The 25,235-nt window shown below is 45.1% G+C and overlaps 1 protein-coding gene across 1 annotated transcript; it reads left to right on the top strand.

Annotated features, from left to right (window-relative positions):
• The first annotated feature begins 3,909 nt into the window (after positions 1-3,909).
• LOC147418477 (ADP,ATP carrier protein 2, chloroplastic-like) lies at positions 3,910-7,157 on the top strand. Its single transcript, XM_086506701.1, has 6 exons — positions 3,910-4,924; positions 5,024-5,290; positions 5,421-5,567; positions 5,650-5,997; positions 6,079-6,363; positions 6,617-7,157. Exons 1-6 carry the CDS (start codon positions 4,061-4,063, stop codon positions 6,824-6,826), a joined length of 2,121 nt encoding a protein of 706 aa, XP_086362827.1. The 5' UTR covers positions 3,910-4,060; the 3' UTR covers positions 6,827-7,157.
• The last annotated feature ends 18,078 nt before the right edge of the window (positions 7,158-25,235 follow it).

Here is a 25,235-nt window from a genome sequence, read left to right on the forward strand (position 1 = left end):
AGCATCTCCGTTCCCATCGGGTGCAAGATGCATATCGTTGGGTCAATCTAAAGCTACTACCTCTTTCATATAGAAAGAGGGTCACTTCCAAACATGTGGAGGACTCTACACACTCAACCACATCCTACACCTCAAAGTTTTGATGCCATTCCCACTATGCTATGGTGTTAAATATCATCCCCTTGGTCTTGCCTAGGTTCACAAGAAAACAAGGCCTCTAGCGTGTGAATGTAAGCAATCGTGTGTTCAAGGAGCATTGAAAGGGAGCAATTTGTTGAATGTAAAGTTATGCAACTCAAAGCAAATTAACATCTTTGAATATGAATATTTAATTCCTCCCCCCATGGCCAATCGGTGAGATGACTCAAGGGCCAATCTAGCTAACAATGATCTAGATTCTCCCACAAGCCATGCATGTAAGATAGCGAGATAGTTTGTGCCTCAACCTTAATTGGTGTAGCTCTTAATTCCGCTCTAAAAGCCTCATGTGGTGGCACTACGACCTTAGCATGGGCCATCCTAGAGATCATATTGATTAGTGGTCTCTCCACACCGCTCCATCCATCATAGTTTCAACTAGATTAACTACAATAGTATATACTTGGTCTCCAAATCTATACCCCAAACAGTAATGTGGGCGTGACCATTCTATCAAACAACCGATACTTAATGTGGGGCTCTTGAAAGTGTACATGAGCCAATTGGCGCCAACGGTGCAAGGGCTCCAATGTCAATCTCAAAATTGCTGCCTATCTCGTAGAGAGAGAGAGAGAGAGAGAGAGAGAGAGAGAGAGAGAGAGAGAGAGAGAGAGAGAACAACTTCAAGATATGAGTAGGACTCGATCTACTCAACCACATCCCAACCATGCACTATTGCCCATATCCATTGTGTTATGATAATAAATTCATTACTTTGATCTTGCCTAGGCTCACAAATTGATGGGTCCTCTCTCTCTCTCTCTCTCTCTCTCTCTATCTCTCTGTCTCTCCCTCCACCTTAACGTGCATGTGTTGCAATCCAGTTTAGGACGTGCATATGTTCTCTCTCTTTCTCTCTCCTCCTCGGAAGGAAAATGATAGCACTTGAATTGCAAGGTGCATACCGTACCTCTTTTTGCTATCGAGGCGGGGGGAATAGCCGCTAATGATGCTAGAAAGGGGAAAGCCACTCCCACAAATGTGCATGTGGAAAGATGTTGTCATTAATATTCAAATTTATTTTAGCTCCTTTTTGGCCTGCCCAAAGGGCTAAGGCCATAGTGATGTGTTCCCTTTTTTCCTAATGAAAAATGAGAGGTTGTTTTAAAAAAATACACATTTTTTTGATTGGTTGGTTGACAAACACACACTCATTATAAAGATAGAGCTTTGCCCACAGTCATTAAAAGACGATGGTCTCTAAATTTTTTTATTGGTTTTAGATGAGTGGGCACGTACATTGTGGAGGTCTTTATTATGTGCTTGATTCCAGATGATGGTCTCTAATTTTTTTGTTTGGTTTTAGGTGATAGTGGCCATGTACATTGTGGAGGTCTTCATTATGTGCTCGTTTCCAAAAATGCTTTAAGAAGAGAGAAGGTAGCACCTCCCGAGTCCTTGCCCCCTCCCTCTCTCTCTCTCTCTCTCTCTCTCTCTCTCTCTCTCTCTCTCCGCGGTGCTGGTCACTTGGTGATGGTGCTCGCACTGGAGACGCGATGGATACCAAACCGGGCATCTCTCTCTCTCTCTCTCTCTCTCTCTCTAGGCGGTGCTGATCACCTGGTGATGGCGCTCGCATTGGAGACGCAATGGATACCAAACCCGGCCTTTCTCTCTCTCTCTCTCTCTCTCTCGTATGCAGAGGAGGCACTGAGTGCAAGGAGGAGCCTCTCTCTCTCTCTCTCTCTCTCTCTCTCTCTCTCTCTCTCTCTCTCTCTCTCTCTCTCTCTCTCTTTGTGGAGTATGCAGAGGAAGCGTTCGATGCAGCGAGGAGCCTGTCGCTCTTTGAGTGTGTGTGTATGCGTGCGCGCGATGCAACGTGTTGTAGATGCGACAACAGCAGTACAAGAGGGAAGGGGAGTCTGGGATGTGCACGGGGGTGCTCATTTGTGCAGGAGAGACCAAGCAATAACGATCTCACCATCTCTATTTCAGCAAAATTCCTTCAAGTCGAACATCCACTGCCCGCAACAATTTTCCCTGTTCATACAAATCTCGTGCCCACACATCTAGATACCGCCTAGCACTATATGCTCTTCTTCCACTAGCGATTTCTAATACCAAGACTCCAAAGCTGTAGATATCCGAAGTTGTTGGTGCATTGCTTCTCCCTTCCACAATCTCTAGTGCCACATAACCCATGGTGTCAGCTCCAATCACGCCTTTCCCAAAGGACTGCCCCTCTTCCAGCAACACTGCTGCTAGGCCACAATATCCTAAGCGTGCATTCCATTCAAAATCGAGCAGGATATTTCCTATCCTAAGCATGCAATCAATTCAGAATTGAGCAAGATATTTCCTATCCTCACGTCTCAATGCACTATCTCCATCTCCTCATGAAGAGTGACTCAGATTCCACAACGAGGTTGAGCAAAATTTAGCTTGTTCTCTGAGTGAAAATTTGTTGTTGAAGTAAACCTAATTGGCAGTAACAACCTTACAACCCAGCTCCTCAAGAAGGTTTTGTTTTCTGCTTTTGCCTTCTCACACAGTTGCAGTGTTGCCCTATGCAGCAATCCTCTCTCTCTCTCTCTCTCTCTCTCTCTCTCTCACACACACACACACACACACACACACATCCAGATGTCACCCATCATTATTGTATCCAGGCCCCAGCCAAGCTCCCAACTTCTAACTCTGCTCCCTAATTTGGTGTGTGGAAAGTTGTTTGAAGAGAAGGCTGGAAGCGTAGATAGGAGAGGTCACACGTGTTGATAGTGCAGAGCCTTTATTGGTGATCAATGATTTAAGCCTTGCGTTCACTGTGCCGGGAAAAATGTGTCTCATCTTAATATCAAGCCGTTCTCAATTTTAAAAATGCTGGTCGGGGGCAAGGGAAAAGGAAAAATTCCTTCCCAACATAGAGAAGAATAGTGTCAATTTTAAAAAATAACCTAGTTTTTTGAAATCTCCTCTTGGAAAATTCACGGAAAGGAATTTTGTATGTATGGGTTACTAAATACCTACATAAAAGTCTTGTGAAGATGGGGGTGCTAAGAGGTTGCAGTGATTGAAGAGGCTTGATGGTAGCTAGTTGCAAGAAAAGCTTTGTTTAGCAAGTGTCACAAACTAACACCATCATCTCTCTCTCTCTCTCTCTCTCTCTCTCTTCCTAATATGGGGTAAGTTTGGTGCTCATCACTAGCACGATGCCCACCACAAAACCAATTGAGTTAACCTAGTCTAGCTAGCAAGAGTGAATGCTCATGTTTTACATACTCCCACTTATGTATGTCGACAAGGATTTACCATGCATGGCTGGGAACAAGATGTAATATAATAGAAGAGGAACCACCTTGGAAAGGGACGAGATTAGGCTGAGAGCTAGCCTTGAATAAAAAGAGGTTAACTAGGACAAAGCTTTGGCTACATCTACTTTAATCTTCACAAAAACAAGCATGGTAGGAACCAATTGAATGTTGCCTTTGTTGGTGTGTTTTGATTTGCAGTTTATGAGGGGTCCGTATGACTTGCTTCATCTCCATGCTGTTCACTTTGCATGTCATGGCACAATAATTGTCATTGGAATGCCTCCAAATCCGGCCATGCCAAACCAACTGCTACTAACTAGATTCAATGGATTGCCATCTGCCTCTCTTTTTTGGTTAGGTTTTGCTTTCCATTTTTTATTAGCAAAACAAATTCTTATGGCAGGCCTCGTCTTTTTTCCTCTTGTTGGTCATGTTGAGACTCAAGAGGACATAGCTTTATAATAGAGTTTTTGTGCATTCTCAGATAGTAGGGGAGCTGCTTGATACCAGTTGTAGCAGCTATGGATATGGTACCCCTTCCGCAAGCTCCTCTGTAAATACCCCCAATAGACGAGGTAGCGTCTTTTGGCGTCTGCTACTGGGGCTCCGCAATGGTGCCCTCATCTGTATCACCAGCTTCTTCGTCTCTATCCTCGGGTTCCGGGTATGGCCGCATGCTTTCTCCAGCGTTCTCAGCAAAATTGAGCGGTAAAGCCCCTAGATTAGAAGCTGTACGTTTTTCATCCCGTTGGAGTCACAGTAATGGAAGACAAGGACTTTTAAGCTGCAAATTTGGAAGTGATTTGGGGTTTCAGAGCTTGGGCAAAGCAGGTCCATCCATCAGCAGCAGAAGAGAAGGGGTCACTTTGAGATTGAGGCATGGCACCCTTTTTTCTCACCCTCACCCTCACCCTCACCCTCGCGGTCTTGTGCGTGCAGAAGCTGCGGCAGATCTCTCACCCAATGCACCCTCAAACCCCAGCTCTGCTCCAAAGAAGATTTTTGGCATTGAAACAACAACTCTGAAGAAGGTGATTCCTCTGGGTATTATGTTTTTCTGCATTCTTTTCAACTACACGATCCTCAGGGATACCAAGGATGTGCTGGTGGTTACAGCCAAAGGTAGCAGTGCAGAGATTATACCATTCTTGAAGACTTGGGTAAATTTGCCAATGGCCATTGGTTTCATGCTCATCTACACCAAGCTTGCCAATGTACTTTCCAAGGAGGCCTTGTTCTATGCATGCATTCTACCGTTTATTGCATTTTTCGGAGGCTTTGCATTTGTACTGTACCCTTTGAAAGATGTGCTTCATCCAACTGCATTGGCGGATTCACTTTTGAAAGCTCTTGGCCCCAGTTTTCTTGGTCCGGTTGCTATTCTCAGGATATGGACTTTCTGCTTGTTTTATGTCATGGCAGAACTATGGGGTAGTGTGGTTGTCTCAGTTCTTTTCTGGGGCTTTGCAAATCAGGTATATGCTTTTTTCATGGTGAATGAATTTTTGGCTTAAGATTTCTTGGACATTAACATGCATGGCAACCGGTCATTAATCCAAGTTATCTCAATGCAGATCACTACCATAGATGAGGCTAAGCAGTTCTATCCTCTGTTTGGTCTTGGTGCAAATGTGGCTCTTGTATTTTCAGGCCGCACCGTCAAGTATTTCTCAAACATGCGAAGGAATTTACCTGCCAATGTGGATGGCTGGGGCCTTTCCCTCAAAGGGATGATGAGCCTGGTTGTTGCACTGGGCTTATTTATTTGTGTAGTGCATTGGTGGGTCAACAGATTTGTTCTCAATGATCCGAGTTTGGCCAAGGCTGAGGTCCGAAAAAAGGTGAGCCTGCCATTCATTATAAGGTTTTGGTGTGGCTTTGTGATATCTGGCACGCATGGTTTTGCTATTGGCTAGCATGTCAACGGAGTATGTCTGTGCTTAACCACGTAAGTCTTCATAACTCTTTCAGAAAGAGAAGCCTAAGCTGGGAATGATGGAGAGCTTCAAGTTCTTGCTGAGCTCGAGGTACATTCGGGACCTTGCCACTTTGGTAGTTGCGTATGGAATCAGTATCAACCTGGTAGAAGTGACCTGGAAATCTAAGTTGAAAGCGCAGGTATTTACGCACTTCCTAATGCAGACACTTCCTCCACAAAGTTTGGCAGCCATATTTGACACAATTTTTTTCGTCTTTGAAGTTTCCAAGCCCAAATGACTACTCATCATTTATGGGAGACTTCTCTTCTTACACGGGAATTGCAACTTTCAGCATGATGCTCCTCAGTCGTTACATCTTCCGAAAGCATGGATGGGGTGTAGCTGCAATGATCACTCCAACAGTCCTACTTGTCACTGGAGTTGCCTTTTTTGCATTATTACTCTGCAGTGAGCCTTTGACACCTATGCTAGCTACTTTTGGACTCACACCTTTGCTCGCAGCAGTTTATGTTGGTGCACTTCAAAACATTTTTAGCAAGAGTGCAAAGTACAGTTTATTCGACCCCTGCAAGGAGATGGCCTACATACCTCTTGACGAGGACACCAAGGTATGTTTGAGTCTGTTGAGCTGACTTTGGATAGGAATTGATGGTTTTCACATGTGTAATTGTTGTTATTTTTTTTTCCAGGTGAAGGGTAAGGCTGCAATCGATGTGGTATGCAATCCGTTAGGAAAGTCAGGGGGGGCTCTAATTCAACAGTTCCTCATCATCGGTTTTGGGTCTCTAGCTGCCTCAACTCCTTACCTTGGGGGAATATTGCTAGTCATTGTCCTGGCCTGGTTGGCTGCTGCTCGCTCTCTAGACAAGCAGTTCACTCCTCTTGTTCAGGAGGATCTCAAAGGAAAGTTGCTCGAGGGGAAACTCTCTGCGATGTCTGCAGCAGTGCTTGGCAAATACAAGCGCAAACCACAGGTAAAAGCTCACATAAGCCTTTGATCCACGTGCATATGCATGTATGTGCTGTTGTGTGCTTGAACTTGCATGCGTTTGCACTTTCAAGAGGCGCACACGTACACATGCATATAAACCACCAACAAATGCATGGCTACCCAGATAGATCCATCTGATTGCCCACCGCTGCTTCATTGTCATGGTAATGCTGCTTGTTGGGATTTCGTTTTATTTCTTTGCTTGTATAAAATATATCATCAATGGTTTTGTACAGGTCACCTATCGATTTGTAAGCGTCTTCAATGAAAAAGGATTTATTGAGGGCCGTTATGTACCAGTGGTTGACGGTAAGCCTGTGCCTTTGGATGTTGGGGATTCTGCAGTGATTGAAGCTGAGGTACCAACCAAAATTCCCATAGAAATGGAGACCCAAGCTGATGGTGAAGCTGGGACTTCTGCTTCAGAACCTGCTCCTACAAAGTAGTTGTCTTATTTTGTTGCCCCTTTTCTCATGACATCATGGTGAGATTCTTGTCACCTACACATTTTTCTGGGTTGGGGGTTTGCTAAAATTTACATAGCAGCTTAGGTTACGTTCTCAGCCTCTAGTCTTATTTTGAATGGAGGGTTTGTCCGTAAGAATTTATCATAATCAGGTCTAAGGTTTAATTTTGCCATATATTCTCTATCATAAGAGCACAGCTGCATGTGTCTCTTTGATGTAGCCCATTGTTGAGTTGGCAATTGATGATGACGATATGTTAGAGATGCTCCAATAAATCTGATTGGCATTACCTGCTCAGGTTCTAGCCTTAGTCACGCTGTTCCTTACTCTGGTAGGTCTGGATTACTTTTACTCTGTCTTTTGAAGAGTGGTAAAGGTATTCTTTTTTCACGATTGAACCCTCGCTTTTCCACTATCAGTTTCACGAATGAACAGTTTAAATGAGTTCTTAGCATGGTTTGGATTTGTAGCTTGTGGGGCAAACCTGGGATTGATGTTGATCAAATTATGTCTGTTCATTATTTAGATTTCCTTTTTTGCCAACAGAATGTTTTATGCATCATTCTACCCATTGAAGTGCATAGAATACTTCATGGAATACATCAAGTTTTGATAAGTTTGGGATCCTCTTAATTTACAAATAATTGAGAAAGCGCAAAGACATGTCCTGTCAAAAATAAGCTGCTAAGACATCATAGCACAGATAAGACCTGCAGTAGGTGGCATGGATCCTGAAGCAGAGTGGAAGAAAGTATGCTGAGCAGGACGCACTGTTTTTTTCATAAAAGGATGGTTGGTGCACTTTGAGCAGCAAAACTGCAAGCAGTATTTTGAACATGAAAAATCATTTGAGGCCATTGCCTGCCTCGGGCACTAGAGGAATCCCTTCTAACTATCTGTTAAGAGTTTATCATCTCTTCGAGCGTAGCAGTTAGTGCCCCCATGTCTCTTGGGGGCAGTTTTTAGGGAGTGGGGGCTGGTTTGTGGCTGTGCTCGCCTATTGAGATGGTTTCTCTCATATTGGCATAGAGCCCTCCTAACTTATCCTGTTAAGAGTTTATCACCTCTATGTGCCCCTGTATCTCCTTAAGGAGCAAGAGCTGGTTTGTGGCTGTGCTGGCCTAGGAGTTTAGTTGTCTCTCGGAGGGGTGTATTATCTGTTCTGGTAGAAGGATTTTCTAAGTCTCTTCGACTTCTAGAGGATCTTCTTGTACTGGAGCCACTGGAGGAGGACCAACATATGGTCGGAGGAGACTTACATAAAAAGCATTATGGATGCGTCAATGAGAAGGCAAATCCAATCTAAAAGTCACTTCATTGACTTTTTTGTAATCTTGAAAGGGTCGTAAAATCTATGGGAAAGTTTTACAACCTTCCCTTCTCCGACCTGCTTTTTCAATCTAGCTTTCTCAAACTTAAGTAGAACGTATTGTCCTTTCCCAAGATTGAGATTTCTTCTCTGCTTGTCTACTTTTCTCTTCTGCTGCTCTTGAGTCCGAAGAATCGCTTGCTTTACTTGCTTGTAGGTGGTACCAATGTCGCGCACAAATTCGTCTGCATCAAAGATGTTTTCTTTGGTAACCATAATAGGAAGTAAGAGTGGCTTCCCATAAATAATTTTGAAGGGAGCTACAAGTTGAGGAATGTATGGTATTATTATATGCAAACTCAACTAAAGGTAAGTATTGTTCCCATTCATATTGTCTTTCTGAAACATAGCACTTGATGTCACGTGACCCATCCAACCCTATGTGTCCGTGGACAAGCTACAGCATGATCAGGGTTCAGTTCAGTCAAGTCAGTCTAGATTTAGAAGTGATTTGGCACTTTTGTGAGTCTATTCATAGACCGTGCATGCCCAGTCACTTAGCATAGATGCATATCCTCTGGTTGCACACAACATGATCATCAGTATTCCCTTCATAATCCATCAAATTCAGTCAGGGGAATTTTCCAGTGCATTTAGCCTATTTTCCCTATTTTTGGTATTTTCACTTATTGTTTTTAAGTGACTTTCCAACAAAAGTAGGTAGGGCAATTTTGCTATGTTAATATATAAGCAAACCCAAGTTAGCACTTTCTGGCAGAAGAGGCAGCAGGAGCTTCCCGCTCAACAGGCAACTTCTCAGTAGTACCCCCCTCAACACCCTAGCGTTTTTGGATCCCCATCATCGCCGGGCATTTCTAGACCTCTGATGCTTCCATCCATTGCAAGATCGCCATCATCAGCATCAGCATCGTAGAGTTTGCAGATTCTTCCCATCGCCAGCAGTGGGCAGCCCTAGCGTTTTTCAGCCAAAAACGCTACAGCCCTCATCAACGTTTTCAGCCCAAAAACGCCAGCAAGCTTGCAAGTCACAGCGTTCTCAGCCAGCGACATCAACAGTTAAAAACGCAGAATTTCAGCAGTTCAAAACGCAGGTACAGTCCCGAAATTCAGCAGTTAGAAGATCTCAGATTTCAGCCATCAAGTCGTCGTCGTCATCACCGTCGTCGTCATCGGCATAGTCCAAGTTGCATCAGTCCATTGCATATGCATTGTACCACTTTGTGCAATCAAAAAGTAGACCACTCTCGTCGACGAGAGTGGGGCCTTCGAAGGAGGGTTTTACGTCGTCTTTGGTGTCGTATCTCTCGTCTCTCTCTATCTCTCAGTCTCATACACTTACACGCACATTGTCCATTCACTTTGTTCGTGATCATAGCACTTTCCATTAAGAACGGAAGGCTCTCCCTTCCATAAGAACTAAAAGGAACCTTGAGCACAGTTCGGAGCACTCATCTTGAGCAAAGCGCAAACAATCATTCCGCTGCACCTAACATTGGTATCAGAGCTTTGGCAGTGTTCTGTATCACTCAAGGAAAGAACCACAAGAACCACAAGATTTTTTTTTGCTTGTTGAGGTCGCACGAACCCAAGTTTGCCTGGGCGTGTCTATTCCTAATCGTGTTTTGTTGAAGAGTGATAGGAATCTCAAGAAAGAAGGGCTTGTCCAGCCTCCCCTTGTGTCTCTTTTCACTCATTGAGAGCGGACCATGCACTTAGCGGCCGGCCAATCGACGTGAGGTGGGAAAAAGCAACCTTGGTGTGAGCGCAAGGCCGCCAAGGGGTGCGCCAGCGGAAAAGAGTAGAACTCGGGTGAAGAGAAGATCCTTCTCAAACGCGGTTTGCAAGCGAAAGAAAACCTCAAGAACCTCAAGATCCTCAAGAACCCAAGAACCCAAGTTCCTCGTGAACTTAAGAACCCAAGACCACAAGAACCCACGATTTCAGAATGATCATCACTCGAAGCGGAATGGATACTTCGCTTGGAGGTGATGAGCATGAGAGAGGCGAATAAGAATTTTCCCCACCAGGATGTTTTTTGGACCCTCCCCCTTTTCCATCTACGACAAGGATTGCGCTAACTCCTAGGGGGGAGTTGGACCAAGAAAGCGAAGCAGAAAGAAAAGCCTACGAAGAAGATATGGCAGCCATAGAGGGCCAGTACTAAGAAAGAATGGCAGCCATAGCGCGTGAGAGTGAGCAAGCACGCTTGGAAGCCAAAGCAAGAGAAGCATAATTTGATCGAGCGAACAAAGCAAGACAAGCAGAATTTGATCGCGAGAACAAAGCCCTCAAAGAAAAGAGCGACCACCACAACAAAGAGTTTTGGCGACTCTATTCTCAAGTTCAGACACAGATGTAAGAGATTTGGGGAAAGGAGACTCTCTCAGTCTCTTCTTCTCCAAAGCATGATACACAGGATTTGCATGATTGTGTGAAGCATGATGATGATTTGAATGACAATGATTTGCATGATGATTTGAATGACAAGCATGATGATTTGGATGACAAAGATAAGCATGATGATTTGAATGATATTGCTAAGCATGATGATTTGGATGCCAATCACAAGCATGATGATTTGCATGATCAAGATGTGATTTCTCACGAGCATGACGTTTTGCATGATCAAGATGTGATTTCTCACAAGCATGATGAGTTGCATGGAGAAGATGTGATTGTTCACCAGGATGAGGTGTTAGTGGATGCTTTTTCTAGCGAAGCTAACCTCGTTGCAGATTCGATCAATCACGAAGAACCGATGTTGGCTTTCGAGTCGAGGTCCAAAGAACCCCCACAGGATGATTCGATCATTGAGGAAGAAGCGATCTTGGCTCTCGAGCCTAGGTCCAAAGAAACATCACAAGAAGTATTATGTGTTCACATGATTGATACGCACGCATTATTCGAGTATTTCATTCGTGATCGTTTCCTGTATTTTAGTCAGCATCTTTATGTGATCCCTTTTCCTAGGCATGACATATTGTATGTTGAGCACGTTTCACTCATGAATGAGCACGGATGTATGTGGATTTTTCATGAAAAGCTGAAAAGTTTGTATGTCAGGAAGTCACATTCTATGTCTCTTCCTTGGCATGACACAGTTTCCGAAAGAGCACATGACAGTATGAGCACCAAGCATGGGCATTTCCATTGTGTTTTGCCACAACTGATTGCTTTAGATCATCAAGGAAAGATTCGATCTCATTGTTTGCATGTGTTTGATGAACGGGTTGTCACTCCGTCTCTATGTTCATCTACATTGCATACACAGTCGTTAGAGAAGACAAGATTTTTTTCCTTCACTTTACATGGAATGGGTATGTTCATGGTTTTGTGTTGGAAGTGGTTTCATGAATTTTCAGCCATGGAGATTCTTGAAGATGAAAGAAGCACGACTCTAGACGAAGTTGAAGCAAGGAAGGAGATTCAAAAGATTTTGTGTCGCTTTTGGTGCGGCCCAAAGAAGCAAGCGTTGCAGACCTTTATGAAGTTCAAGTACCGCACGACCCACACATCAGAGTGGGCCGGCGAAGAGTCCCTTCCATGATTCCGGATACTATTGGCGATCTCCCTCGACGCCATACAGTTCGGTATCAGTACCTCACTTTGAAAAGGAGGGGATGTCACGTGACACATCCAACCCTATGTGTCCGTGGACAAGCTACAGCATGATCAGGGTTCAATTCAGTCAAGTCAGTCTAGATTTAGAAGTGATCTGGCACTTTTGTGAGTCTATTCGTAGACCGTGCATGCCCAATCACTAGCATAGATGCATATCCTCTGGTTGCACACAGCATGATCATCAATATTCCCTTCAAAATCCATCAGATTCAGTCAGGGGAATTTTCAAGTGCATTTAGCCTATTTTCCCTATTTTTGGTATTTTCACTTATTGTTTTTAAGTGACTTTCCAACAAAAGTAGGTAGGGCAATTTTGCTAAGTTAATATATAAGCAAACCCAAGTTAGCACTTTCTGGCAGAAGAGGCAGCATGAGCTGTCCGCTCAACAGGCAACTTCTCAGCAGTACCCCCTCAGCACCCTAGCGTTTTTGGATCCCCATCATCGTCGGGCATTTCCAGACCTCTGGCGCTTCCATCCATTGCAGGATCGCCATCATCAGCATCAGCATTGTAGAGTTTGCAGATTCTTCCCATCGCCAGCAGTGGGCAGCCCTAGCGTTTTTCAGCCAAAAACGCTACAGCCCTCATCAGCGTTTTCAGCCCAAAAACGCCAGCAAGCCTGCAAGTCACAGCGTTTTCAGCCAGCGACATCAGCAGTTAAAAACGCAGAATTTCAGCAGTTCAAAACGCAGGTTTTCAGCCTATAGCAAGGCAGCAGATACATCCCCATTGGTTGCAGAAGTTCCCCCAATTTTAGCCTCGAAAAACGCAGCCAAAACAGTCATTTTCAGCCACCGAAACAGTCCCGAAATTCAGCAGTTAGAAGATCTCAGATTTCAGCCATCAAGTCGTCGTCGTCATCACCGTCGTCGTCATCGGCATAGTCCAAGTTGCATCAGTCCATTGCATACACATTGTACCACTTTGTGCAATCAAAAAGTAGACCACTCTCGCCGACGAGAGTGGGGCCTTCGGAGGAGGGTTTTACGTCGTCTTTGGTGTCGTATCTCTCTTCTCTCTCTATCTCTCAGTCTCATACACTTACACGCACATTGTCCATTCACTTTATTCGTGATCATAGCACTTTCCATTAAGAACGGAAGGCTCTCCCTTCCATAAGAACTAAAAGGAACCTTGAGCACAGTTCGGAGCACTCATCTTGAGCAAAGCGCAAACAATCATTCCGTTGCACCTAACACTCGAGAATTTCTAAAACAGTGGCATTAGCACTTTCGCTTTGATCGTCTGTTTGAGGATGATAAGCTGATGAAAAATCAAGCTTAGTTCCCAAATTCTTGAACAGTTCTTGCCAAAATAGACTAGTTAGTACCTAGTTCTACACCCACTATTGGGCACTGAGGACATTAGTGGGGATGTCGTGGTATTTAGTCAATACGATGCATGATGGAGTTGATGGTTATATTGTCTTGTAGGTGATTACCATGGGTCTATACCTTGCACTTTCCTTTATGGGTGAATCTGGGCTTATCTTGGATTTATTTAGGTATATAGTTATGCGAGGATCTCTATCGCTGACAATAGTCTTTGGCAATCCATGATGTTTAAGAATATGAGCTAGAAATATTCTAGCCTTGTGATAAGCTTGGATCGTCTTCTTAACGGAAGGAAATGTGCTTGCTTACTAAATTTGTCTATTATAGTCCATATTGCATTATTTTCACTCTTAAAAAATCCATGGCAATACTTACCCATGGCGTGTTAGGCATAGGGAGTGACTGAAGCTTGCCATAAACTTTATGTCTGTCATACTTTACTTTTTGGCATACTAAACACTCGCGTACATATTTCTCAATGTCCGTTGGAGTGTTGGCCAAAAGAAATATCTTTCGAGGGTATTAGTGGTAGCAACAATTCCCCGATGCTCGACATAGGGAGAATTATGTGCTTTATCCATCACCTTCTGTCTTAAGGACTGAGCTATGCATATTGCTTGTTGATGATATAGTGTATCATTCCTAATGGAATAAGGTGGCCTTGAATTACCAGCTTGAAGATTTGCCCAAATTGTAGCCAAGTCTGGATCTTGAGGATACATTTCACTGAGAGATTCTAGTTCCTCATGATAAATAGTTGTCATTGCATTGATCTTTGGACGCCTGGAGAGGGCATCTGCAACCGCATTCTTTGTTCCAGAAGTGTGTAAATCTGAAAATGGAACATTGAAAGAAAGTTGGCCCATCTCATCTGCGTTTTTGATAACTTTCTCTGTGTGAGAAAGTAGCGGAGACTCTAATGATTTGTCTTGATTATAAAATCAGCTCCTAATAGATAATGTTTTCAAATGGAAAGAGCATGAATTACTGCCATTAGCTCTTTCTCATAAATGGGAGCATGCAACTTTGTATCTTTAAGGCGTTGATTTCGTAGGCTATGACGTGACCCTCTTGGTTCAAAACTGCTCCTACACAATCTCCAGATTCATCGCAGTACACCTCGAAAGGTTTGCGAAGATTAGAGACGGTGAGAACAGGTCTGTGACTGAGTAGATATTTAAGCTTTTCAAAAGCTTGTTTTTGTCCAGGTCCCCAATAGAAGGGAATCCGCTTCTTTGTCAGATAATGGAGAGGACCCACTATGGCGGCAAAGGCTCGAATGAAACGTTGATAATAGGAACAGAGGCTGAGAAAACTTAGTACGTTATGTACTGTAGTTGGTGTGGGCCATTCTACAACTGCTTGAATCTTATTAGGGTCCATTCTCACCTAGTTGTGAGATACTATATGGCCCAAGTAGTGAATTTCTTTTAAAAAGAACTCACTCTTCTTAGCATTCACAAATAATTTGTGTTTGCATAATTCTTCAAACACTAATGCGAGATGCTTGTAGTGTTCTTCTTCCGTCTCTGAGAAGAATAAGACGTCATTGAAGGAAACTCCTGTAAGGTAAATATTCTATATGAATGGAAGATTCTATCCATCAATCTGTTGAATGTGGTTGGTGCATTAGTGAGTGCAAAAGGCATCACTAAGAATTCATACAACGCAAAGGTTGTTCTAAATGAAGTCTTATGCACATCCTGAGGAGCAATGCAAATTTGATGGTATCCGCTCTTCAAGTCTATACGATTGATGACACTTGCGCCTTGTAACTTATCAAGAATGTCATCGATCCGAGGGATTGGAAATCAATTCTTGAATGTGATCTTGTTTAGAGTCTGTGCACATGCGGAATGTGCCATCCTTTTTCTGTACTAGCAAGACAGGTGAACAATATGGAGAAGTGCAAGGCCTTATTAGACCCTTCTCCAAAAGTTCATTGACCTGCTTGAGGATTTCCTCTTGCTGCATTAGACTAACTCGATAAGGGGGACTGATTTGGAGGAGAACTCCGTGGGATCAAATCGATTGTATGATCCTCAGGTCGAGAGGGTGGAAGTTCATTTGGAAGTCCACTAGGCACCCATTCTTAAGTCCACTAGGCACCCATTTTTTCGGGTCCTTTCCTTGTGCTTGTTGGCTGCGTTGGTATGCGTGTTTCTCTCTTTCAAACCGGGTTTGCTTTTGCACAGGCTCTTCTTGGTGTGCTGCCTCGGCTTTTCTCTTCATTTCCTCCCTTTGTGCTTGCTTTTCTTCATTATCAGAGCTTTCACTGATGTGCCTTTCCTGGGAGCTTTCAACCGATTTTTCATCTGATTTGTAGGATCTCTTGGCCGATCTTGTAGCTCGAGGAGATGGTTGAGATGTCAGTATCCAAATGTTTTGGTCTGGGACAGGTGGTAGGTTGTCGGCCATGCGGATAGCATGGTATGCAATCCTTGTCAATACCTTTGGTGCACCCAGGTAAGTAATCTTTCCTTCTTTCTTTGTGCCTTTCGAGTGGTCAAGACATATTGTGCGTGGTCCACCGGTTGCCTGGTTGTTGACGTGAGGACTTGTGTGAAAGTGGTGGCAACCGCATGATTTGGCGTGGTATACCTTGGTGGCCTTTTAGCTAGAAAGTTTGAATGCTAGTGGTATAACCTGGTTGGCTCTTCCACTTGCTTGTGAATTAGGTCTGCAAAGGTGGCTGCGGCGGTTTCTTTGGTGAAAGTACCTGCCGTTTTCCTATCCCTTGCTCTCATCGTCATTCCTTCTGTGGGCAGTCTGAGTGCTTCTGCCACTATTTCCTTAGTTATCACCACTTCAACTTTATTCCCATGAGGGTCAGAAATCTAAGTAGTTCCATCTTCTTTAATCGTGGATAAAGCTCGTAAGCTTTTTGGAAATCCACGCCGCACGGCTCCTGTTCATAGAAATCTCTGAGTCCTAGCCTGCGGTTGGCTTCTTTGGTCTCAGGCTTCGCAGCAACATCATATACTTCTTTCGGTAGGAGTTGCAACTCTACCTGATGTCCCTTCTCACTGTTGAATCTGCCGGTGAACACTGTGGTGTGATGCTCTTCTAGCTGTTCTTTTGAAAGATAGGCTGCCTTGGCGGCTTTGACTGAATCTGGATCCAGTTGGTATGCCGGTAGCTCCTGTAACTTTTCTTTCTGGTTGAGCTTCTTCTTGGCCCTCTCTGCTGCTTGCATGGCTCCTGTGCAGTGAATGGAGTGTCAAAGTTAGCAGATTTGACGGATTTTTCTCTGAAATGTCCTTTAGTCTGAAATGCTGACAATTTTGGTCCAGTTCGCTTCAAATCAATTTTTGAACAAGCATAGATACATAAGAATCTGAAAGCGCTAGGGATGCTAAAGTAAGATGCTAATGCTGAAAACGTTGGTTGTGAGAGTGCGCGTGTGCACACAGAGAGAGAGAGAGAGAGAGAGAGAGAGAGAGAGAGAGAGAGAGAGAGAGAGAGAGAGAGAGAGAGAGAGAGAGAGAGAGAGTCACGATTGTGACTATGTTACAGTATTACATCTACTCCTAGTTGCTGATATGCAAAGTGCCATGCCAAGGACCCCTACGCTTGGATGGTCACGACCCTTCGTTCAAAAGACATGCCTGTTCGCCAAAAGCCACACTCCTTCGACGATTGGGCACACCCCTTCGCTCTACAGTTGCGACTCTTCGTCCAATGGTTGCAGCTCTTTGCCGAAAGGATGTGTCTTTATGTTTAAAGTCATGTCTCTTCACCATGAGACACGTCTTTTCATTTGTGCCTCTTCGTCCCCTATATAAGGAGCCTATTGTACTCAGTTTTAAAGCATTCATTCAAGCAATCAAACACACATTCAGTCTCTTGAGTCTTAGTTTTAAGTCTTAATTATATATATATATATATATATATATATATATATATAGAGAGAGAGAGAGAGAGAGAGAGAGAGAGAGAGAGAGAGAGTGTCACAAAACGGGAGCGTACACGAGCACTTAGAAATCTGAAAAATAAAATACTTTGCAAAGGTGAGAGAAGGGAGAAGATAGACACAGTATTGGGGACCAGAAGATGGGCTGGTCCCCCCCCGTCAAGAGTATTCTTTATTCAGGGAGAATTCTTATACAAGCACGAGAACGCGAGGAAACCCCTCCGTTCTGTAATCTTAGACCCGAAGGTCGTGCTTTCCCGTAAAGGGCTTGGGCACAAGGCTGTTCCTTCCCGTAAGGGACTTAGGCGCGAAGCCGTACTTTCCCGTAAGGGACTTAGGCGTGAAGCCGTACTTCCCGTGAAGGGATTTCCCGTAAGACGGGAGATTCCTGCAAAACAAACCACACAAAGCAACAATTCTCAATGCGTATCAACACCTTATGCCTGTTGCTCCTTGCTCGAAAAAATGACCTCTGTACTCAGTCGTCACACGAACACTTGCAATTGCCTTCGCCAACCTCTGCTCCAGAATCCCAGCGCTAGCTTCCTCTGTTGCTTCCGGCGTGTTAAAACTGGAACGCTGGCTACTACTTTATAGGGCCTGGCACCCGGCGGGAATAGGGCCGAAAAGCAAGACCCTGGCGCCCTCTAGAGAGAGGAGAGAGAGAGATCGCTGATTCAGCCCCCTGCGTAGCTTTTTAGCGCTGGCTTTTTTTTTAATAAGAGCCTTGCATTATTTTATTAATAAAAGGACTGGTCACTTAAAAGTGACCGGCCACTTTATAAAATAAAGTGTGAACCTGTTCAAACTTTAAAAACTCACTCAGTTAGTGAAAACAATGCTACACGAACACATTCCAGGCGTCCCCGGGTGCAGAACACGGCACAGATGCAATGCAGACACAGACTCCTCGCGGGAAAGCATCTGCCCTCCCGCGAATGTTCCTGCTTTTCGTAAAAAGCTTCATTGAACCCATCTTTATTCTTGTGCTTGCGTTCTTACGCGTATTTTCTTACTCAGTTCGGATTTCCTCCTTAGCCTACGGAATGCCCCCTTTTTGATGCACGCGTCACCCATCATGTGACGCATTAGGGGCACTTGTAACCCGGCCCTTTCCACCGAACTTACGGAAACTCCTTCGCGATGTTTACCGTCACCCATCAAATGACACATCAGAGTTGTCCGTTCTTAGTGTACACAATAAAATATCCTAGAAAAAGAGATTAATCATTAAAAAAATTAAGAAAATAGTCCAATTAGCAACACAGAGAGAGAGAGAGAGAGAGAGAGAGAGAGAGAGAGAGAGAGAGAGAGAGGTGCAGCGGAAGTGAATGTTTGAACTTTGCTCAAGATGAGTGCTTCGAACTGGGCTCAAGGGTTCCTTTTACTTACGGAAGGGAGAGCCTTCCGTTCCTTTAGTGAGAGAGTGCAATGGACAAAAACAAAGCGAATGGACATCGTGAATGTCGGTGCATGAGATTGAGAGATGGAGAGAGAAGAGAATAGGACACCAGAGATGTTGTCAAACCCTTCTCTAAGGCCCCACTCTCTATGCTGATCATGCTGTAGCTTGTCCACGGACACACAGTGAAACTGGCCTGTTCAATCCAAAAAGGGCGGTAGACTTTACTTCAAACCTTGATTTAGCTTTCACCCATTATTAGTCGTCTATTCTACCTGTACTTTCAAGACACAACACGGGGGAAAGGGATACAGGCTGCTAGAATGCACCTGTATGAGAAGACCGACACCAGATTGGCCCCTAACTTAGGCGCCCCTTTCGGTATTTCTTTATTGTTTAAAAGAGGGAATAAACGCTGTGGTTCCCTACAAGCTGCCCCGCACAAACTTGGCTGAATTTCAAGTGTTCTCGGCAGCATAACTGTACTAGGTCCCTTCACAGTCAGTATTCCCACGCATTGAATGACTTTCCCGACGCATACGGGCACTTTGCAAAACCTGTCGAGAATCTGCAGCACGCTGATTTCTCTGTTTTCAGCCCCGAAAATGCGCCAGATCACTTGTACAGCGGTCCCCTCGCGTCCCCGAACCTCCTGGGGGTATTAGGGACCGTTTAGGGCCAAAATCCTAAACCTGCAAAAATACACAGCAGGCTGTAATTTACTGTTTCGGGCTCCGTTTCGCGTGCCGGTCGCATCCGTAGCAAGTCCTCGAGCTCCCGCACCTGTAGGGCTACTTGCCCTTTGAATCGGACGAGATTTCTGGTGTGAAACCTCTCCGAATTCACCTGTACCTGCGGGGGATTAGCCGCTAGCTAATCCAGTACCTGTGCAAGAGGCTCTTGCCTCGGCAATCGCGCATGAACCCGCACAACTGTACATTGGTCAATTGAAAAGCCCACTAGTGGGGCATAACATACGGCCATAGAGGAGAGAGAGGGCAGTGCGTAGCGTGCAGGGCATCACTCCTGGCACTGCACTGTACATAAGAGGGAAAGCAAGCACTCCATAGCTCTTAACCTCTGACAAAACCTGAAAATGAGCCTCTCTCAGCTTAAAATTCAGCGCCACCTTCTCTTGCATGAGGAAAGTGCACCAGAATGTGCCACTTGGTGCATTTACAAGCATTTTCCCGTTTCGGGGTTGCCGCCTAAAAATCTCCCAACCGGTTGCCCAATTGACTTCACGGCAGAGTAAGAAAATGTTCTCCTTGTCATTCCGGAGGTAATGACGCAAACACATTTTCAGGTCCCAAAATAGCAGTTCCCTAAATTTTAGGAGATGCTACCATTGTATCTTTCTAGGTCATTTGACCCCCTTTGTACACTGCAGCGACACCCAAAACTGAAATGTAGCCTCTGTAGCAAAGGATTCCACTTTGGCTAGTCAATGACCCCACTTTGGCTAACCATAGTCTTTGTCCAACCTTAGTGCTCTCTTGCCCTCAGGCCTGGACCCCCTCTGGACAGTTCCACACTAGCTATGCAATGCAGGGCAGTTAGATTTCCCGAGGGGTGTTTCCAAAAAGTGAAAGTAAATAAATAATAAGAAAGAAAACAAGAAAAAGAATAATAGTAGTCACACGTTGGTGACACATAGGGTTGGATGTGTCACGTGACACACACACAAAGAGAGAGAGAGAGAGAGAGAGAGAGAGAGAGAGAGAGAGAGAGAGAGAGAGAGAGAGAGAGCGTAAGGTGCAACGGAAGTGAATGTTTGAACTTTGCTCAAGATGAGTGCTCCGAATTGTGCTCAAGGGTTCATTTTACTTACGGAAGGGAGAGCCTTCCGTTCCTTTAGTGAGAGAGTGCAATGGACAAAAACAAAGTGAATGGACATTGTGAATGACGGTGCATGAGACTGAGAGATGGAGAGAGAAGAGAATACGACACCAGAGATGTTTTAAAACCCTCCTCTAAGGCCCCACTCTCTATGCTGATCATGCTGTAGCTTGTCCATGGACACAGGGTTGGATGTGTCACGTGACACACAAACACACACACACACACACACACACACAGAGAGAGAGAGAGAGAGAGAGAGAGAGAGAGAGAGAGAGAGAGAGAGAGAGAGAGAGAGAGAGAGAGAGCACAAACGCTAGATTTGCTGAAGAGGGGGCGATCAGCCCCCATGACTACCAGAACAGAAGATCCGTACAATGATTATATGATAATGAAATGTGTACCCCCTTGACTCCATATATATGAGTGCCCAAGGTGGGCGCCCAACTCAAATGGGCGGCTGGACAAGGTACAATATATGCTATGGGTGGCCTACCCAGAGACACTAGCCGCACAAGAAAGTGTGCCCTAGACTTGTGTGAAGCAGTAGAGGTGTGTAAATTTAACACCCCCTCTTAGCACCTGATACTGAACAAACCGCATGAAGCCGAAGATGTGAGGCAAACGATGAAGATGCCTGTTGCGATGTCCACTAAAGGACAATACTCCGGCGAACCCCGCGAGTGTAGGAGCAGTCTGAGAGATCTCCATGGTAAAGTGCCGTCACGAGCAGTGTAACAAACTGTTGTACTCCGCCGATAGAGGGTGAAAATACGGCGTGAAAGTCTCGAACTGTGTGAAAACAACTCCTTGCCGTGAAAGAGGTCCCAATAGACGTGCAAGTGTCCTGCCCAATAGGATCTGTGGTGTCTGTAGTCAAACCGGCTGGAGAAAATGGGGAAGCCCAGGAACCGTCATGAGCATGACCGAAAGCCTATCAATACATGAACTTGCAACCCAAGGTGGCTGTAACAGACTTGGACACTCCAAGTCAAGAATCAACCGCGACATCACCAAATAACCACTTCAAAACAAGTCACAGATCACAATAGATGTACACTGGCCCGGTGGAGTTTCGTGCCTAGAGATATTGGCCCCAAAGACAGGCGCCCCTTTCGGTATTTCTTTTTATATTAATCAGATCAAAGTACAAGAGAGTGGCTAGGGTTTCACTCTCAGACTCTACGTCCAGATGCTCTGAGAAGTGAGGCCCTCACCACTAATTTAAAGATTACAAGGGATGCCCAAAAGCAGAGCCTCAAAAGCTTGAAAGCAAAAGCAACTGCTCTCTCTCTCTCTCACAGAGAGTCAAAACTTGAAAGCAAAAGCATTCTCTCTCTCTTTCTCATTGCGTAGAGAAAAGGCAAGATTCGCGTCGCTCATCATTATTTTTTTTTTAAAAAAAGCCTCCGCGATTTTCGGAAATTAGGGTTTTTGGCAGAAATTAGGGTTTGCAAAAATTTTAGGGTTTTTGGCAAAAATTAGGGTTTTTGCTGTTCGTAGCGACGTCATAACTTTGTGACAGTGGCTAAGGTGTGTAAAACTCCAGGAAGGCCAGATGTAGCAATCTACGCCGTAAACTCCTCCAAATCAAGGAAACAGTCTGCAATGTAGAAGCTACCGTAAGTTGCAGCAATCAGCAAGAGACTGCACGGACCACCACCGAATGATGTCCTGTCAGTAGGTAGGGTAATCCAAGATGAGGGGAAAGCGAGACTCAACAGTCTGCATATTGAAGGGCCTCTGAGAAGAGGTGTGGTCAAACCAAGCTATCTACACCGTAATCATCCTGTAGAAGTAGGGAAGCCAGACTGAGCAGTCCGCGCTGTGAAGATCCTCTGAGAAGAGGAAAGGCAAGACCAATGTGTCTGCGCTGTCTTGCTTGTATCTCCTGCCTCCAATCCTCCAGTGTCAACCAAAACAGAATCCGCACCAACAATGCCACCAAACCGCATCTCTGTGTGGCTCTCAAGATAAATGAGCTGGGAGTGGCCTTCTGCCAAGGTCGGGGGAAAGTCTTGAGCAAGGTTACGGAGGGTGAGTGTAAGTAACTCTGAAGATAGCAATCCAAATGATCAAGAGTGTAGAAGGGCAACTGCACTACCATCCAAGCCAAGCTTCGGGTGACTCCGGATGTAGTCGCGTGATGATGCTTGATCTCCTGTATCTTGTGGGTAAACTCTCCAAGAGAGTCCAAAGTACTGAAGCCCCACTCTAGTTTGTAGATCCAAGCAATGAACTTGTCCAAGAAGAGATCCAAGATCCTCTCCCTAAGTCCATGTAGATGCTCCTGTGTAAGCAAGTGATCTGACGTGCCGCTGTCAATTGCTAAGTGTCTGTCTACCCAAGATGGTGGTGTCCTCTCTGGGAATATCGTGATGCCATATGCCATGAGCATGGCCATATCTCGTGTGAATTCCTCTGATGAGTGCATAGGTGTGTCCATAGCAAACCACAAGTCCCCTCTGGAATGCGCAACCGCCGGATGATGGTTGGAATGAATGGCCCAATGATTGTATGCCTGTAGGTGATCAAGCTGATGTCGAAGATACCGTGTACTGGAGCAGTCACTGAGAGACCGCAGGGACCATCGGATGGTGTCCTGGCAAGAGCAAAGTTACTTGGAACGGGAACGGGGAAACGGGAACGGGGGGCTCCGGAACGGTATCGGAACGGGAACGCCGGAACGGTCCACCAAAGAACGCTGAAACTAGCCTCAAAACAGCCTATAAGTTAGGAAACAACTATAAGCCAAGCTTCTAACACGTACTTAGGACAATTAGAATCATGTTCAAGCATGTTTTAAGTTTCAACATGTCGCTTGTGCGCGTTAGTGGTTGCGGATGTAAATTCAATTTACCGGGGTTGTAGACACCTCACAACATACTAAGCGCATCACAAATAACATTATCTAGGAAGTGCAAAGATTGAAGAGCTCAATAGAGAGAAAGACGGAGTAAAAACTTTAAAAGACTATGACTATAAATTCAAGTGTGGCTTATAAGGCCAGCCAAGGTGCTACAAAAAGGTAAGCACTGAGAAAAGATAAGAGTCAAGGCTCAAGAGTAAAGACTAGCCACTGTGGACTCAAGAGCTCAATACATATATGCCAAAATGCCATAATGGAAACATGTCAAGGCCCAAGGGCCAAGGCTCAAGGACCAATTGGCAGAAGAGCCAGCCTGCCAATCTGTAGTGGTGTCATGGAGATCATGGATGTCATCCCAATCCTCATCCCCAACAGGCTCATCCGCATCATCCACTTCATGTAAAACCTCTGTAGATCCACCCTCCCCAAGTATCTCCGCCTCTGCCTCCATCTCCCATTGTAGAAAGGGATCTGATACTTTGGATGCAGACTTGCAAAGCATACGCAAGTTTGCACTCACAAATACAAGATCATTTGCTTTCTCCATTGCAAGTCGGTTTCTCTTCCTGGATGCAACGTGGCTGTAAACACTCCACAATTGCTCCCAGCAAGAGGAGCTAACCGCTTGGCTGAGGATGCGGATAGCTAGTCGCTGAAGCTCTGGCCCATCTGAGCCATAGTCCTGCCGCCACAAAACTGAGGAGATCTTGGTGCGATCAACTTGGGCATTGGCAAGCCCAAATGATCCTCACATATCCCTGTACATAGCAAGTTCATCCTTGATTTTGCGGCGCTCTTCTCGATCAGGGGGAAACATGATCAAGATCTCGTTCCATTGCTTGGTCACCTCCCCATCATGCTCCTGTCCTGCACCTTGAAACTCTGGATCCAGCACAAAAGCCGCACCATGGAAAGGGGAAGCATAGGTGTCCCATTTGCTTTGACAAAGCAGGCTAATCTCCTCAAATCTATCTGAATCTGGCTCAAGTGTTTGGAGGGCCTCCACCATGCGATCCATGGCCTCATAAACCTTGCCAATGTAAGGTTGCATGCCATCAACTACTCGAAGCAAGTGGAGTACCGGCTGTACCATTTGGTCTATAGTCTTCAGTGACTCCCAAAACTGGGGATCCTCTGACTTGCTTGCACATAAGATCCCTGCGCGACTGAACCTGCGTAGGATGAGGAAGTGTACTCCGTACTGATGAGGGTCTGCCGCATTGCACTCTGACATTCGCATAGGCGATGAACCATTAGGTAGTTGTAGGCAAAGCGGGTCTCACAATACTTCAAGAGAACCTTGCCCCCTGACCGCTTCAAGAATGCAACACGAAGGAGATTGTGATTGTTGATGAAGGACACTAGCTTGGACGCACTTGTAATGAGAGGCTCAATCCAAGGTAGGCGCCCTATATCCTTTAAAAGGTTGTTGAAACAATGTGCCATACAAAATGGCACTTTGATGCGGGGATACATGCCCTCCAAAATGGCGCCGGCTGCCCTGTTTGATGCCTCCTTGTCACGTGACACATCCCAACCCTATGTGTCCGTGGACAAGCTACACCACAACAGGGTTCAGTCAGTCCGATCAAGTTAGATTAGCAGTGATCTGGCACTTTTGTGAGTCTATTCGTAGACCGTGCATGCCCAGTCACTTAGTATAGATGCATATCCTCCGGTTGCACACAGCATGATCATCGGAATTCCCATCAGAATCCATTAGCATCAGTCAGGGGAACTTTCCAATGCATTTAGCCTATTTTCCTATTTATTGGGATTTTCACTTATGATTTTTAAGTGACTTTCCAACAAAAGTAGGTAGGGCAATTTTGCTAAGTTATATATATAAGCAAACCAAAGTTGACACTTTCTGGCAGAAGAGGCAGCAGGAGCACCTTGCTCAACAGGCAACTTCTCAGCAAGACCAACCCCCGCGACTACTCTGGCGTTTTCTCCACAGAAGACCTAGCGTTTTTGCATCAGATCAGCCTTGGCGATTTGTGCACAGAAGATCAGCCCCGGCGTCATCACGACACAGCAGATCAGCCTAGCGTTTTTGCATTTGCAGAACCCCGGCGA

The sequence above is a fragment of the Adiantum capillus-veneris genome, chromosome 30, assembly GCF_014529385.1.
Source record: "Adiantum capillus-veneris isolate H3 chromosome 30, ASM1452938v2, whole genome shotgun sequence".
NCBI classification, from domain to species: domain Eukaryota; kingdom Viridiplantae; phylum Streptophyta; class Polypodiopsida; order Polypodiales; family Pteridaceae; genus Adiantum; species Adiantum capillus-veneris.